Source organism: Tribolium castaneum, chromosome 4 (genome assembly GCF_031307605.1).
Source record: "Tribolium castaneum strain GA2 chromosome 4, icTriCast1.1, whole genome shotgun sequence".
Lineage (NCBI taxonomy): Eukaryota > Metazoa > Arthropoda > Insecta > Coleoptera > Tenebrionidae > Tribolium > Tribolium castaneum.
The window spans coordinates 11,148,088-11,165,792 of record NC_087397.1 but is presented as its reverse complement, the minus strand read 5'-3'; the positions used below and the strand labels follow the sequence as shown (position 1 = coordinate 11,165,792).

Sequence of the window (17,705 nt, the reverse complement as noted above, 5' to 3'; positions counted from 1 at the left end):
AAGAAACACACACACAAGATATAATGTGCCGACTTGAAAAAAATTCCGGCGATGAAATCAGCTCCGAGCGAACTCGGTTATGTCAAAACTGTAGCCGTGCATCCGATATAAAAACCAATCGTTCATCTCACCATTCATCTGGAAACCAAACGAACAGATCCACGATCAACGAGTTGGACGGCTTGCGCTCGAAGAAGATCGTAGATATTCACATGGACACGACGAAGGATTCGCAACTGATCACTACGACTCCACCAAAATCGCAAAAAGCGTGATTGAATAATTAGAATTAAACACAACCCCCGCATGTTATGCAATAAGATCTGTTTCAAGCAGGAAAAATTTATGCAACAGCATGCGAAACAAAGCGATATTAATAACAATCCCTAGAAATGTTATTAAGCCAACGTACTCAACAGGTGTTTTTCATTGTAACAATACGAGATATACAAGTCTGTAAATGAGAAACTTCGGCTTCAATTTAGATTAACAGCGCCTATTTATAGATAGCAAGTCGCGAACCTATTTGGGTATATAAACACTTTCAAAAGAAGTTATGTTCAGCATGCAAACAATATGAATCCAAATGCCATGTTCCCACTTTCACTCTCGTATCTCGATTTAACAAGATACACCAAATTGTCTAAATCACCTTTACGTAGCATTTGTGTTTGACAAAAGAAAATATACGCCTCTTTTACGATGAGGTAATAACAGTCGTCTCGTCTGGCAAAATTAGGTAGGTGGAACCAAAACCTGTTGATTTAATTTAAATAAATACAGACCGAACACCACGGAATCATAGATCATAGGAAATAGCTTTTTAGTCGTACAATTAATTCGGCTTCGTTTAATTAATTATTTAAATACATCACTGATAAGAAAAAGATAGCACCAAATCGTCTGCTAACCGGGCGAATAAATCAGGAAACTATTCCTCACCATTAATCACTCTCTCTCTCTTATAAACAAGCCAGTTTGATTATAGCAATCGCAAGATTGTAAATATTTCCACGGGCCGCCCAAATCGTGTAGCTGCCCGGTTATATTGACGAAGCAGATTACACCGCGGAAAAATACATTGTTAACCGACAAAGTCGTACCTCAAACCCCGATGAGCTTTACATTTTTTCAGAACGGCTTTCCTGTGCGTCTGAGCTTCTAAACTTATGGTGTGAATTGGAAAATTTCGATGAAAAAAAGTGTAACACGATAATGGCATAATTTAGACACTAAGTGCTCTCATGCGTTATCTCGTTGAGCCGCGTTCTTCATTGATGGCTGATGGCTTATTACACATAGCCATTATAGCTTGTTAATTATAATAAAACAAATAACAACCAGTCGTGGTAATTATCTATTAGAGCGCTTATCAAATCGTATGACAAGTTTTCCCGTAATTAATCTGCGAGCGCTAATGACTAGTTCGGTATATCCAAGTGAAAAGAATTATCGCGATAAAAACCGCTTATTTAAATGTTAATGTACTCAACTCACCTGTCAAAGGATCCGAGAAGTTGTTCCTTTATATTAAGCAAAACGGGAGATTAACAGTGACTACGAAATATGAATCATAAAATGTAAAAAGCCGACAAATAGCTAAACATGTTACACTAACTGAACTGTTTAATCTAGAGATAATTGTTTTTTTAAAAACTCATCCACCCTTGAAACTACGCCCTTCACCACTGAACGAATTTAAATAGGACGAATTTCCGGTAAGTACAATCGAAAAATGGCAAATTACGTATTTAATTTTGATAACGACCAGAAACAAGGTTCAAAAATAGTTTTATTACAAACTTCCCGTACGGTAATTCACTTTGATACGAATTTCAATGTCATACAAGAACCTTTATCTGGTGGGAAATTCACAGCATTCACTTATAAATCTTAGTAATGACGAACGGTAACACACAAAACAGAAAAATGCGATCCTACCAACACATCATCTTTTTCATAAGCCTAGCCATCAGTTCGTATCTAAACACCAAACAAACTTCCAACACTAACAATCCAAATTTTTAAGCTACAATCAAAGCACAAACAGGAGGAACCACACCTGACGGTGACTCCTACGTGTGCGTACCTCCGGGATTTTGCAACAACGGTGGTACCCCAACAACTCCAGGGATCGATCCCCGGATTGTTACACCCGTAAGTTGTTAACATTGCGTCAAATTGCAAATTTGACTCGTTCAACTAGGGAGAACTTTGCCCGAGTGGAACAATCCCATGTTACACTCAAGGGCCATCGAGCCGATGTGGCGAAAGGTTCGTTTCTCCTGTCTCAACAGCCGATGGGCAAGCAACTCCAGGCGGTCACCCATGGCAAGCTTACCTACGAAATTCCACCCATCCACAATATGCGGGCAGTGGTGTTCTAATCGACAATTACCACGTTCTTACAGCAGCACACAAAGTCTACGGAGACCAGTGAGTTCAGTACCAAACACTCACACAAATATTTTGCCACTTTTCTAGAAATAATCCCGCGAATGTTATTATAAGTATGGGTGTGCACAATCCCAGTGATTTAACGTCGCCCAATGTTCAGACTCGAACAGCTTCCGCGATAAGAGTTCATCCAAATTACGACCCCCAGCATTTGATCAACGACATTGCAATAGTCAGAGTGTCTTCCCCATTTTCTCTAAGTCAAAACAATATCAACTCTGCTTGTCTTCCGACAGCTGGCGCATCATACACCGGTCAAACGTACATATATTAAGCAAAACTGCATCATTTCTTAATCGTTTTATTGACAGATGTGTTGTGGCTGGATGGGGCGAAACAAATTTTGGCGTCCAAGACCATCCAACTAATCCCATGAAACAAGTCAACCTATCACCTGTTGATATTGCCACTTGTCGCGCAGGATTATTGCCAGTTTTGCCAACAGTTGACACGTATCTGGATATGACCGGAGGAGAAATTTGCGCGGGAGGCGAATCAATGAAGGATGCGTGCACGGTAAGATGAATAAAATTTCCTTCTCTAAGACCCTGTTGCTCAGTTCGAGCTTAAACCGAGTTTAACTATAAACTAAGTTTAAACGGCACCGAGTGTTGCTCAGTTACGAAATATCGACTAAGCAAAGGCTTAGCGGTCGATGTTGGGCGCTTAAGCATTGGTTTATCGCTTAACATTTTTAATATTAACCACTTTATAATTTCATTTAAATCATTAACAGATGAATAAAAGATACCGAAGTAGCAATTTTAAGGGCAAAGAAAAAAACTTGGTCAATTTTGTTCAAAATTATAAACTAACACAGGATTCTAAAAAAGATACTTGGTTACGTTCGATGAAAAAAATGGAGCATAGACCCAAACTGCACTAAAATTTAATGCAACAGCAGACACCTGTAGAGAGGATGTTACATTACAAAAAATAAGCGACAATTAAAAAAATCATAAAATATACAGAGCAATAATGTTAGAAAAAACAGACTGCCATCTAGCCCATATAATACTTACTTTCACAAATGTGGAAAAAAATTGTTTTTAATGAAGATTTGTGATAAAGAACTAATAAATTACAGAATTCGATAGTAAATTTGCTGATGATGCACAAAAACAGCTCTTTTAAATAAATTTCAGTTCAGTTTGAGTTAAACTTGTGAAAAACAAATAAACTTGAGCAATAACAGTAATGAGTAGAGGACCGTGGCAACAATATGTAAGTTATTATATTAAAAAAACAAAAAAAAGTATTTTGATAATAATTTACTTATTCTTAATTCAGTATACCTATTAGACCTTATTTTTTTAATTGCTGCATCAAAATCCAACAGTCAGGGAAAGAATGATGTTGGATTTATTGACACTATGTAAATATTATGTGATTTTAATTATAGCACAGATTTTTAAACAGTTAAAATATTTATACCGGGTGCTCAATAACCGGTGCACCAACTCAATGGAGTGTGGTAGAGAATTGCTTACATATAAAGGTAAAAATAGTAAAAAAATTATTTGTACTAAAGTTATTGATAAATAACGAATTGTAAATAAATAATATGTGGCAATGTTGTCTAACAGTCGTAATCGCAATAGAATTTGAGCAACAATAAAAATAAATTATTTTTGAAACGGTTTCCTAGGAAATAATTCCCAGTGTTGGCATATCTATAAACTGTGATTTTTTATGAATTTTATTTTTTTTTTAAATTGAAAAAACTGCTAAAGTAAGAACATTTAAAAATAATTACTCATCGTTGTGTTAGGAAACGATTACTTAGTGTGAAACATAAAAACATTAAAAAATAATGAAAACTGAAAAAGTTAAAATAAGTTTGTAGCTCCAGATTTTTTTAAATATGACTATAGGAATTTTTTCAAGATTTTTTTTGTGATCTACACATGCTTCTCAACAACATACCACTAAGTTGGTGCGCCAGTTTTTGAACTCCCTGTATAACATTTGTATGCTTCAAAAGTCAGGACGCCCAAATCTTCAAATACACACAAGCAACAAATAGACTGTGCAGATCAGTTTATTGCAGTGTTTTGAAAGACAAGCCTGAAAACGATAAATTGCACTTTTTCTGAAGGAAGCATAATTTGAAAATGCCACGTATGAAAGAGTTCCAAGAAAGAAAGGAAAGCCATTTTAGTAATTAATTGATAATTATATTGAGATACATTTTTAATCTTAAGATTCTTATTATAGCGATATTATTCCTACAATATACCAAAATATTGATAAATAATAATATTATTCCATTTTAAGCTAACTTTACCAAAACAAAATCTCGCCAAGCAACCTCATACTTGAGTGCGCAAGCGTACAGTACTACAATGTGTTCAAAAATGATTATTTGTTATTGTAATTGTGCCGCTTCGTCCAAATAACTATTGTAGTTTCGGAGTACTGACATCTCTGTCAACTTTTTTAAGACCTTATTACTCAATTTTTTTCCATTTTTTGGCAAAGTTGTTTCCAAGGTAGGGTTTGGCTTGACTTGTGTATAATATTCCGTGCTAATTGTTATTGTAGTTATTGTAGCCTATTTGCATTATTTTGAAGGTTCTGTAACTTTGACAATATTCACAGTTAAAATTAAACGGCACATTGTGTTCAAATTCTATAGTCGACTTGATGAACAACCATTTTTGAACACATTGTACCAACATAAGTTCAGCGCGGCTTAGCTAAACTTTCCACTGAGCAACACAACTACGGTTTAAACTTAGTTTAAATTTAAACCGAGTTTACGTAAGCAAAAGATTAAGCTCGAACTGAGCAACCGGGCCTAATAGTTAAATTTAGTACGACGGAGGAGCACCTCTCACATGTCCCAACACTGGGAAAGGCAACATTGCTGGCTTGGTCATTTGGGGGAAAAGTTGCGGGCAACCGAGTGTCTATGGAGTCTACGTAAGCGTGCCATTTTATAGGGCATGGATCGACAGCACCATAACACAGCTGAATAATTCGTAATCAAGCGATACTATTTATATAATATTTATTTGTGAAAAGTGGACTGAATAAATCAACTAAATTCTTTACACCACAGTTCTGAATTTATAGCCATTACCGAACACACAGGACAAGTTTTATGATGTTGTAAACTAATTGCTAGAATTCTGGTGAAGCACGATTATTACCATAGACGCACCATCATTAAACTTTTATTAAAGTATCATTAAAATTATTACCTAGTTCACATCAACATTCTAATTTAGTCATGGACAATTTGTGTATAACTATACGAGAAAAAACATTTAATACGATTTTCTTCGGAAACTGGCGAGTTTCTCAAAAACAAAAAATAGAATTAAAACTGACACTGCAACGGTCTTATAATTATGTCATCAAAACTTGATGATTTTTGACACGAAGTTATAATAATTACACGAGATACATCCTAATGAAACCTCTTATCAATATCATCTTTCCAGATGGAGACGGCTAAAAGACGTCGGTTTACTATTTCCGTTTCGGATCTCCATTTAATTAGTATAGTTGAAATAATAAGTTATTTAGTCGTGGAACAAACTAGTTTACTAAAAGTCCACACTGCTCCCGATATTACACAAGTGGCCGTTTGCTAGAACAAAGCCACATAAATCATCCCACTTGGTTTCGCATTTGCACCGATTCTAAAAACAACACACACGTTTGTCGAGAAATTCTACGATATATACATAAAATATCAAATGTTTTCGCTCACAAAATCGCAACTGGCAATCAGAATGACCACATGCTGTGTTTACGGGATAATGAGTCGCAAAAGCGTGGGTTCACGTGGGACAATGTTAACTATGTCTGTTTTCAAAATCCGAACAAATAAACCACTAAATATGACAGCAGCTGGAATTTAAACCGATATTGAAGTATAGAAAAAACTCCATTCTGAATGCTAATAAACTGGTATCTTATTTCCTCCGTGAAGTTGTTGAGCATGTTTTCAAAGAGAAAAATAGTCCAATCGTCCGTATTTGCAACTTAATCAATGAACGAGGGTTCGAACGGTTTGTGCTCGGTTATAATAGACATGTAATAATAATGGTGGTGTTGAGCTATTGCCGCTAATTTGTCACAAAATTTACGACCTCTTGTGTGATTTTCAACGGCAAAGTTTATCTTCACACCTACAAATCACCCGTAGATACGTATGTATCCTCTTCCCAACTAATGCATTATGTAATACAGGCAGACAAACCTACTTAATATTTATTACCAGTTCCTATTGCGTTTCCATGATAAATACCGCAGCGGGGGAAAAGCAATTAAAACTTCTCCGTACAAGTGTTACCGTGTTCGAATTTCACCTCGGCCGCTATGTAACATGGTTAACCAGCCGAAGTTTTGGTGATTTCTACACGAAGAATACGGAATAGTCCCTAACTGGACTGCTCGCATCGCAGCGAAAACGTTATGTACAAAATGATATATGCACTCACCGTTGACGGTAAATATTTATTTAAATGATGTAATTTTGATCCCTACTTGTTTCCAAGTTTACTTACGAACGGGTGGTTGCTCGCGATGGTTAACAGCTTTTTTCAAAGTCAATCTGATGCATCTACTGATTTAAATAAAAATTTCATATTTTATTTGACGCATCAACTTTGTTCAGATATTCGAGAGTGCTGTTTTTAAATTATAGATCAACTATCTAAACTTACTAATTTACATATTGGATTAAATCTGAAGAAAAATATGGAAGTAGAATGTAAACCTCTAATCTAATTTACATTTTACACCAACGCAACTTTTTAAAAATTCACATTAGAAGAAAATTTCTTATCTCTCCGAAAAGATTTTTAAATTAGGATTTAGCCAAAACAATAAAGAATGGCCCAAGTGTTCTTTGGAAATAAACATTTATATTTTTACCTACTTGTAGTCATTCTACTTTACCAAGCAGCAAAAACTGGACTTCATATTACTGTACACTCTATACGTAGCACGAAAATGCAATTTCATGGTTCGGTAAAACGCAATATCTTAAATAAAAAATAGGATAAACTGTATTACATTATTTATAAATGTAGGACGGAGATTGCTCTACAAACCGTAATTTCGCTTGGTAAAAAAATAAAAGGACCTCAGGTTTCATAAAAGTGACAACACAATTATTATTAATAAATTCGATCATCTTGATAAGAAATAATTAACAAGAGTGACACACATTATGTAAATTGATTAAAATCGTTTTCTTTGTAACAAATGACACTTTCTTATTGTCAAGAGCCAAATGAAAAATTACGTAAACTGAAAGCATTTGTCCGCAACAATTCCGAACGGAAGAGGTGTCAAATTCGCAAAGAGCGGCCGCCTTTGACCAACCCCCTTCTTCCAAATCAAGGACTGCGATCTCTTGCAAATTATAAAGATCCGGTGTTCGGTATCTCAAACCGAGGGCGACGTTAAGCTTTGCCCCCACATTTCGAACGAAAAAGGATACGACAAATGGAATTAAATGGGTGTGATTTCACGATCATTTCTTATCTTTCGGAGGTATGAAGACTTTAAGCCCGACGTAAGCCGCTTTAAGCCGTCCACATGTCACATAAAGAATCATTTGTGTTGTTTTGTCGAGCCACCGCCAAACGAAACGTTTCCAAATTTGAGGGCTGTTAGCACGTCGTAAACACGAGACAAAGCCAACGAATCGATTAGAAATTCATCAGTTTTTTGTTTGCTTTGGAAATTTAATGAAATGATTTTGAATTCCTCTGATCCCTTTGAAATCATTATTAGGTTTATAAATTAATTAATGATGTCGCCTTCTCGACCGTCACTTCTGAACCGGTTCAGCGGCAACTTATCGTTTATCTTTCGTCTCATCTGTTACCGGACTCTCTAAATACAATCCTCGATCTACAATTGTCATATTCGATCAACATTTCCAGGCAATTTGACTGTGGAAGCTGACCTACAAACGGAATTCCAATCCGGCTGAATAAAATTCAATGCAATTTCAGAATTTTTAACTTGAGAAAGCTTGCAAGGATGAGAGTAAAGGTCGCACACGTTACATAAACAAAAAATGTGTATAACTCAATTTCATCCATCCAGATCGAGTATACGGCAAGGTCACGTCCGAGATGCTCTTTGTGGATTTCCGAAGACAATGTTAGCTCCACACGAGCACTAACATCCGTAACCAATCGATTCTCATCGGTATATTGTATTTTATCAATTAGATGCGGCCTGATTCGTAGAATGCCACCGACACCAGTGAAGCGCGACAATTGACTTTTTAAATTGACGATTTCTACGAGAATTAGACGACAGCCGGTTGAAATGACCAAAAAATTGCCAAAATTAAACATCAACTTGAAGATTATCGAACTACCATCTAAGTAATCTAGTCGCATCTGCGGGCTTAATAAATATTATTTGGACAATGATTTGGGCAAAAAACTCATGAAGATCGCGGTAAAAAACAGTCCTCTGATCTCGTATTATCGTATAATGACGAGATTTTTTCTTGAGATAATGAGAACGACGAATCTTTCAGTGGACAGCTGGATTTTTTCGGTTTTATTGTTCAATTCCGTGCATTCTTTGAAAACTAACTAATCTGTCATTTGCGTGCTGTGTGAAATCTCGTTTTGACGCGATTTTTTCGCCGTATGAAAGATCACCACCGATGATTCTGTTTGGTTGAACAGGTGACCCTGCGAATTATTTTCGAATTTGGTTCGCGCCCTGCTCGAAATAATTGCAATCCTATTGTTGTCGGAGACAAAACGACGATTAAAAATTTCGCCGCCGCCATGAACAAAACACCTATTAATCGATTAAAAAAGCATTCCACCGAGCGCAAATTGGAGCAATGAACCCCCGAGACTCATAATCAAAGCACAATGGCTACAAATCAATCGTAACTGCATAAAAACTAATATTAATTGGCGGAGATATTAATTAGTCCGTGCACTGCGGGTGTCTTCGCGCTAAAGCTGCAGCCCGATCAAAACAAGTTTACCTTTGTAATTAATATCTTCAATTCAACAAGTTCTCATTGCGTAAGCTGCCATTAAAATATTGCACCTCCGTCATGAAAAATTGCACCAATCAAAACAAAAACCCTGTGTTGTATATGGATTTAACCCTCAACAGCAAAGGTTGCTTATTATTTTCGATTCAATTTTTATTTATGACAGAAAATATCCAAATAAATTTATATGTATTTCTAAATGTTTACAGAGATGTGTTATGTACAGGGTGTTTCAGCTAAGACTTTCAAGCTTAATATGTCAGTTATTTATCAACGGATTGTTATGAAATTTAGAATGCACATATTTTAGGAGGTGGTCTTTCAATTAGGGGCAAAAAAATTCAATTTTAAAACACATTTCTTTTATTTAAAATTAAGCCAAATTACCGTTGGATCATTAAACCCCGAAAAATAAATGGCCACACAAAAAATTTGCCAAATCGCTCAGCTGATCCAAGAAAAAAAAAAAAAAATTTTGTTGTTAAAAACTTAATCCAAATTTTAATAGTAATTTAGAGTCATCTTTTGAAACAATTGATGAAGCATTTCTATGCGGCATTTTTTGTACCACTGAAAAAAATGCCAAAAGTGTGCGCGCTGTCAGAAAAGTAAAATTGTTTTAATTTGGTGAAATTACTTTAAAAACCAACAACAGTGGCTGAAATTTCTGTGTTGTTGAAAAAAGAATCAATATTCGTCTATGGAAAGTGTCTTTTAACTTTTTGTGAAATGTTATTTATGAAATTTAAAGTTCAAAGAATCGTCAATAATTTGGAAGCGTACCTGAACTAAATCTCTAGTGAGGACAAAACACGTCACTGGAAACGAAGCAATATTTGGGGCTGTAATTCAAGCTTTTGAAGAGAATCCAATCAGCAGTGTACGAAACATTTCCAAAGTCCAGAATGTTCAAGTGTCTAGAATTTTTCAGTTGTTGTTCAGTCTTTTAGTCCTTTTTGAAGGAATTAAAGCATCCAGTACCAAAAATATGTCAAAAATATTGTTTTTTGACTTTGTATGGGTGACACATAATTGTGAAATGTCTCTTACGTGACAGTTACGTTTCTGCGAGTAGGATTGACCAAAATTCAATGGTAGTGCTCATTTGTCTCGTAGAGATCTACGCTTTTGCATCTGTACCCACGTTTAGCAGTTTGTTTCTCATTTTTCTCGCGAAACAGACGTCTTCCACGAACGAGATTTTTCTGACAGCATTTTTCACTGACGATAATTTTTTTAATATAACTCTTAAAAAGCTTAACATTTTAAAAAGGCATGTAAAGATTACGTTTTTAAGACTTGAGTCGTTGCATTAATTGCATTTTAATCTTTATCTTCTAAAATATCTGCGTTTTAAATTTCATAAAAATCCGTTGACAAATATCTGAGATATCAGGCTCGAAAGTCTTAGCTGAGACACCCTGTATACTGAAAAAAGTCGTACCACGCATCTTAGTTTTTTATTCACATAAAAAGGTAACAAATGGTCCATTGAACCAAACATACTAAATAGTAAAAATAAGTAAATAGAATAAATACAGCAGAGAGCTACAATGCAAACGCTATAATTGTCATTCTAGAGTTCATAGAAAATCGTAGACAATTTTTGAGCCATGTGATAACGTGATAAAAAAAACAATTACCTGCGTACGGTGAAAAGACGAGTAGCATTTTTCTTCTTTTTTAAAAAATGATTGATTTTAGTTATTTAAAATATGTATAAAAATGTTTATTTGATTTGATTAATAAAATAGTAATCATTTATCAAAAAAGCAGTTGGACTGTCGAAAACTTGTATTTTACCCTATGGGTTCATTAGACCCAACCTATGCAGAACCCCTGCAGATGAGGGTTAAAGCCCGCTTTAATTGTTATTGTTTAGCACCAACTTCCAAAAAAAGCGTCAATAATTTTCAGGTCGTAGAAAAAGAGAAAATCCGATTACCGTTTTCGCGACAGCCCCTTAGCACAGTCTGGAATTTAAACGAAACAGCAACAAAGCACGGAGCTTAATAACGCCGTACGCAAACAAGTATTTAATCGGTAGAAGCATCGCCAGCGCGCCGAGATTGACCAAAAAAGCTTAAAGGTCGAAGTGAAAATAAAACGAATCCAGAAATCGTGAGATGACCGCCTTATCGGCGACTTATCTGTCCGATCTGAAGGCCCCTGTCGGACGGGTCAGGCAAATGAAGCACTCATGCACGAGGACTTTAAACATCGACCGTTTTTTACAAAAGAAAAACTACAACAACACGTGAAAAATCATTCTTTCAACAATACTTTATCCGAAAAACTGTTATTATGAATGATGATGTTGGCGACTGTTCGACTTTACCATCAGCCGCTCACTGACCTGCAAAAGCCGTTGGGTTTAATGCCTGTCAATCACGTACGTCTTGCCGCAAGGTGTGAATCGACGTTATTACGAGAAGAAAAACGTGTTATTATGGCAATAAATAAACAATAATGGCCTGGTTATCCGAGGACGTGCAACAGAATTGTTATAAATGCGAAAAATTAACGCGAGTAAAAGGAAACGCCACTGGAACGCATTGCATTTTCAGAGATAATAACAAAATTCGCTATTTTAAAGAGTTCAATAGTATTAGGACCGTTATTTTACGTCCAAACACCGTGACTTTCGGTACTCAATCTCGACAAAAATCGAAAAATTGGCTTTATTTGAAAACTACAGAAAAAAATTACACTTTTTCAAAAACTTGTGCTAATAAAGCCATCATAATCAGAAATAAAAGATTTATAAAAAAAATGTTTTTTAAAAAACTTTTATTCAAAATATGTACAAAAAAAATGTTTTTCAACACAGGAGTAAATTTTTTTACAGTTTAAAATTCTAAAATTTATAAAAGCTTTGGAAGTTAGAAAACTACAGCATTACAGTTACTTCGTTCAGCTGACAACTCCCAAAGCTTTTATAAATTTTAGAATTTTTATCCTATAAGAAAAAATATTCTCCAGTGTGAGAAACATTATTTTTTACTTGATATGTTGATTCTTTAATCGTCCGTGATAATTATTGAGGTAAAAATAGGGAGTTAATTAAAAATTATTAAAAATAAATCAAAGTTTTTAGTTTACCTTAACTTGTTATTCATGACTCAAAACATGACTTCTTCGATTAACTCCCTATTTTAACCTCAATTATTTTTTACTTTTTGGTGCATCTCTTATTTAGAAATCATCATCAATATCACCATCAAGATCAACTTTTCGTCTGAGTTGGCGCTACAGCTTTCAAAGGTATATAAAAACGGTCGCCCTGTAAATAAAATTGACTACCTCGAAAATTATTTATTTTCTGAGTCATCCAGAATGGCTCATTTAAAAAAAACAACCTGTATAAAGTATTTAATAGCACACTCTCCACGACTCTTAATTTTTGAGAGTTTTTGAATAAAAAAGTTTTTGGTAGTAGTAGTAAGGTGTGAATCAGGTTTGAATTTTACACATTTTTTTACTATTCAGAATTAACTTGCTCTTGTGATTACCCTTATTTAATACATTATTGACAATTTTCTTATTAATCCACTAAATAAAATGCGAACGGAACCACTAAAATAGTAAAAACGAAATAATCTCCAGTTTTTATTACAAAAAATTATCAGATCTTTGTGCTCAACTGTCAATAAATCAGTCGTTTAAAACCATTAGAGGCGTAAACACGTATTAAGCAAAATGATTCAAAAAATTTCATATAATCAAAAAGTGGCATCATTTGTTTTTGTCCAACGCACGACAGATCAAAAGGTAAAAATTACACCGTATTTTAACGTTCCGCTCTCGGAAGAATAGAAAAGTAAACACAGCGCATACAAGAAGAATAATACAAATATTTAAACTCGCAACGAGTAAATATTACATCACATCAGTAACATTCTTTTCAAATTGCTCTTGACCTTACACAAAAGAAAGGCAAACGCATTGAAAACAGATATTCTCTATCCCAAAAAATCGAGAACGTGAGTTAACACGAAACTATGTATGCAACCAGCCGTACACTCCAGTTTTTACAGTTGCGCCCACTCACCTGTTAAGTGATTCCCCGTGAATTCAAAATCGTCGTCCTGATCCCAATGTTTCAGCGATAGATTCGAAAGTGGAGTCGCATTTGCAAATTCCAAGTTGGCAAAATGCCAGTCCAAAATCTGGCGATCTTTCGATGACAAGTACACATCACTGGACAAAAATTTTTTTAAAAGTGCCAAAGCCAAACAAATTTAGTACCTTGGTGGCGACGCTTCTAATTCCTTAAGTTTATCTTCAATTTCCTTCGCTTGCTCTTGCAGTTGATCCCACTCTTTCGAATATGAGTTAAGATCACGCACAGCACTCCTATACGCAAATTCTAGCTGAATATCTCGTTTTTCAACACTGGCCAGTTCCCTAATTTTTGCATTGGTCTCAAACATCTGTTCCTTAATCCCAACTAATAGTTTTTGATTCGTTTTCAATTTTTCTTGTAGTGTTATAACGGATTTGAGATGCTGGATTTGTTTCTCTTTAACGTGCTTTTCTTGAAGCTTTATCACCCATTCTAACGCTTGACCTAAACTAACTGGCTTATTTCCAGCATAATTAAAATCTAGTTGATGCGATAAGTACGATGTGGCTTCCAAAAGTCGGTTAAATTCACGTTCAACCATTTCATCTTTGTCTTTATCGACAGTAACACCGCTTGATTGGTACAGAGGACATTTCTGTCGTATGCGGTGCAGTTCCATGTCGATTTGTTTGCTGAGGGTTGTCACAGGGTTGCCGCCGAGGCCTGTCACAACCATAGCCCCCAAGTCAGCTATATAATTACCTGAAAATAAAATAAAACGTAAAAATGTTACTATCGTGATTTTTTGAGAAATATAACTGCGATTGTAACAGGGACCTTTGAGTTAACTTTTTACGTTTTTGAAAATAAAGTATTTCCCCGAATATTTAGCAGAATTTATTTTCTTCAGTGTGCAATAGGGGTATAGGCTTTAAATACCAAACTATTTAATCAATCATTATTGTTTTTGCACGTAAAAAAGCCCTGCTAAGACAGCTATAAATTAGAGAAGTCACTGAGAGGTGCCACCATGTCTTTCATAAGTTTTATGAAAGAAAAAAAAACGTTTTAGTGATTTTCTTAAGATTCACTTTCTTTAGTTCGTGTGTGTTTTGTAAATAACATTCAAATTCCGTTTACAGTTATTCATATTAGAGTTCCTATAATAGTTCCAATATAGGAACTAATTCATATGTCTCAACGATTACTTTAACAGGTAAACACTTATTTATTTGTATTACATGGCAACATATTTATTGGTAGTTACTAACTTTTAAACTCTAGAGTTCCTTTATTGGATATATTCCCAATATAGGAACTCTATTAAACTCTATTTGCCATAGGAAGGCAAGACGGAGACTTTTCAGCATTAAAATGGCAAAAGTAATATGCAAAACCACTCGCGTAATTAAAAAAAAGAAAAAACCTCTACTTTTTCCTCCTTTATCATATAAAAAAAACTGGAAGAGACAATTAAAAAACAGAGAACAGCATAGGAAGAAAAGCAAAAGAAAAAAAAATTACAGAACTAAGAAAAACTGAAAAAATCTCTAACCACTCGCGTAGTTAGAAAAAGAGGAAAAACTTCTACTTTTACTTCTTTACCATATAAAAAAGACTGGAAAAAACAATTAAAAGACAGAGAATAGTATAGGAAAAAAAGCAAAAGAAAAAAGAAATTACATATCTAAGAAAAACTGAAAAAGTCTGGGAATGATAAAAAAGTGTACAAAAAGAAGAAAATATCTAGGATTAGACCATCAATCGAGAGCAACAACAGTGAAGTTAAAATGTAACTTTTAAGTTTCTATTTAATTACGTAACAAAAGTTGCAAATAAGACTTATCCCCAATTTCTTGAACAAGTTATCGTTAGATAAATTCTAGCGGTTCCATAATTTCTATATAAACAGCAATCAGATCATCTCTACCTTAGCAAGTATTCAACCATCAAAATTTTTCTATCGATAAATCGTTCAAGAAACCAGGAGCTCATCATGAAAGATTAATTACAAAAAATAAAATATAGATACGATAATGTTAGTTTTATTGGGATTCAAACTTTAAGTACCCCGTCTTGCTCAGTCTTCCCCTAGCCATTTTTTTTCTCTCTTTTATTGAGCTAAAACCTTAAATTTATTCGCAAGAGTTTGATCAACTGCGACGAAAATTTGCCATATAAGGTCGAAGCATTATTTTATGCAGAATGTAACGAAAAGATAAGCACAAAAAAGAACCAGAGATTCCACATGTTAAAATACCTCTAACCTCTAAGTTAAACCCATTTTAAAAAATTTTTGCCCCATAAATTTGTGTAAAACGTACCGTTTTAAATAACATAATAAAATGTGAAAAGATGCAGCAAATATCACATAAAACATCGGAGTGTTTAAAAAAAATGTTATATGGCACAAAAATTAGTTAAAATTCACCTTTCAAACAATAAACGAGTTAAATTGTTGGTTTCACACTTAGTACGTCAATAATACTTTACAATAATAATAAACCAAAATATATTGTGGTTTTGATAGCAAAGTATACTTGTGCCAAATTTCATAAACATCGATTATTTTTTGAAGCAGTTCAGTTTTGAAGTATTCAACAAAATCGAATATTAATTTATAATTTATCTGTGAATTTATGAATTTTGGTGTCAAGTGCAACTTGGGTTAAATCGTTTTATTTTGACTTGAAGAATTCCTGGTTCGCTTTTGTCCTTTGATTGTTTAATACCTTTTCTAAAAGTAGCAATTCTTCCACCTACTCTATCCCGCGCTTCTAGGACTATTACTTCCAGCCCAAATTGTTGTAATTGTTGAGCTGCAGCTAGTCCAGCAATGCCGGCTCCAATTACAATAACCTTTCCATATTTTTTCGACGGTAAAGGTTTAAGTCTTTTAAAAACACCAAAATTGATGTACCCGTTACGTTCCAAAAACGCGTGAACTCTTTTAACAAGAGGCGCGTCACTGTTGTAGGGAACTTCGATTTTTTCCATAACGTCTTCAAGTATTAGTTGTTGTTTTGGGTTATCGAGCCACATTTGTAGAATACGATTGCGGACGTTTAGGTACACTTTAATGGTCTGTAATGCGGCTTGGGCTATATCTGGGAAACAGGCCGCTTCAGTTGAGGTCATTTTATCAAATGGCATGCGACTCTGAAATGCTGCTCCTTCTAACCCAGAAAATAGGTCTTTGATTACTGGATCATCCAGCTCCGATTCGGGATCAATATCCTTCTTCTTATCCTCCTCCTTCTTCAACTCTTCCTTCTTTGATTCCTTCTTGTTTCCCTTGGAAGAACTAGCCCCTGAGTTTAATTTTTTCTCAGATGGAAGGGTTTTAGTTTTATCCAACGCTTCCGCAACATTTTCCTCATCGGCGTTGTTAAGTTTATCATCAATTTCTTTACTGTCCACCTAAAAACCATTGATCAGATAACCTCACTTTCGACGATTTACCGTCATTTGGGTAAAAATACAATAAAGCAAGTATACTTCTGACTGGTATTCGGCACAATACCTTTATCTTTTTTCTCCGACTCATTTTTTAACGTTTTATCTGGTAAAATTATCAAAAAAGTGGAAAATGAACTGATTATTTTGATTTTTGTTTACGTCCTTGACATTGACAGATAGATGCGTCATTGCATGTTGCCTACATCGTGCGCGCAAGAAACAGTAAATGGTCGAAAAAAGATGAAAGAAAGTGAATTTAAATCTTAATAATTTTTTTCTTTGTTTTTACTGTAAATTTTATCTATATATTGTTTAAAAAATACTACGTTTTTCTGTAGCACGTTTTTATGTACAAGGCACAGTTACAAATGAGCGAAAGCTTATATAAACGAAGAGAAGTTCATCTGAACCGATCACTTATTACAATTTAATACAGAATTCAGAAGTAAATTTTAAATGAATGTATTTAATAAATTTCTGTTACAATTCTGGTCTTATCTAGACATATCCAGTGAACACAAAAGCCGTACAAAAACTACCTATTTATTAGTTCTACTTCTACTATACTTTTAGGTTCAGGATGGTAGTTCCCTTGACTCCTGATTTTATTAAACACATGAATTAACTAAGAGCAATACGAATATCTCTTTGAACGTAAAAAAGCTACAAAAACCAAATAAAAACAGTTATAACCATGGTTATAACAATTATTTCAACCAAATT

General features: G+C 34.5%; 2 protein-coding genes across 2 annotated transcripts in view; one reads left to right on the top strand and one right to left on the bottom strand.

The window, feature by feature from the left end:
• Window positions 1-17,192, bottom strand: part of Su(var)3-3 (Suppressor of variegation 3-3) — a 106,371-nt gene extending 89,179 nt beyond the window's left edge. The window contains exons 1-4 of the mRNA XM_008202676.3: window positions 17,047-17,192; window positions 16,256-16,943; window positions 13,706-14,285; window positions 13,509-13,657 (exon numbers count right to left, since the gene is read on the bottom strand). Coding sequence (XP_008200898.2) covers window positions 13,509-13,657; window positions 13,706-14,285; window positions 16,256-16,943; window positions 17,047-17,070 — 1,441 coding nt within the window. The 5' untranslated portion in view covers window positions 17,071-17,192. The remainder of the gene's footprint in view (window positions 1-13,508; window positions 13,658-13,705; window positions 14,286-16,255; window positions 16,944-17,046) is intronic.
• On the top strand, window positions 1,856-5,513 carry LOC660918 (trypsin-1). The gene is made up of 6 exons (XM_015982957.2): window positions 1,856-1,975; window positions 2,030-2,157; window positions 2,207-2,436; window positions 2,485-2,718; window positions 2,769-2,973; window positions 5,275-5,513. The coding sequence occupies exons 1-6, from the start codon at window positions 1,900-1,902 to the stop codon at window positions 5,443-5,445; spliced, it is 1,044 nt and encodes a 347-aa protein (XP_015838443.2). The 5' UTR covers window positions 1,856-1,899; the 3' UTR covers window positions 5,446-5,513.
• Window positions 17,193-17,705: the final 513 nt, after the last annotated feature.

What these genes read in the sequence shown, in the direction of transcription:
- LOC660918 (XM_015982957.2), top strand. Translation starts at nt 1,900, where the DNA reads ATGACGAACGGTAACACACAAAACAGAAAAATGCGATCCTACCAACAC. An exon ending in TTTCATAAGCCTAGCCATCA is followed by an intron (nt 1,976 to 2,029) that starts GTTCGTATCTAA and finishes CAAATTTTTAAG; the next exon opens with CTACAATCAAAGCACAAACA. An exon ending in CACAAAGTCTACGGAGACCA is followed by an intron (nt 2,437 to 2,484) that starts GTGAGTTCAGTA and finishes CCACTTTTCTAG; the next exon opens with AAATAATCCCGCGAATGTTA.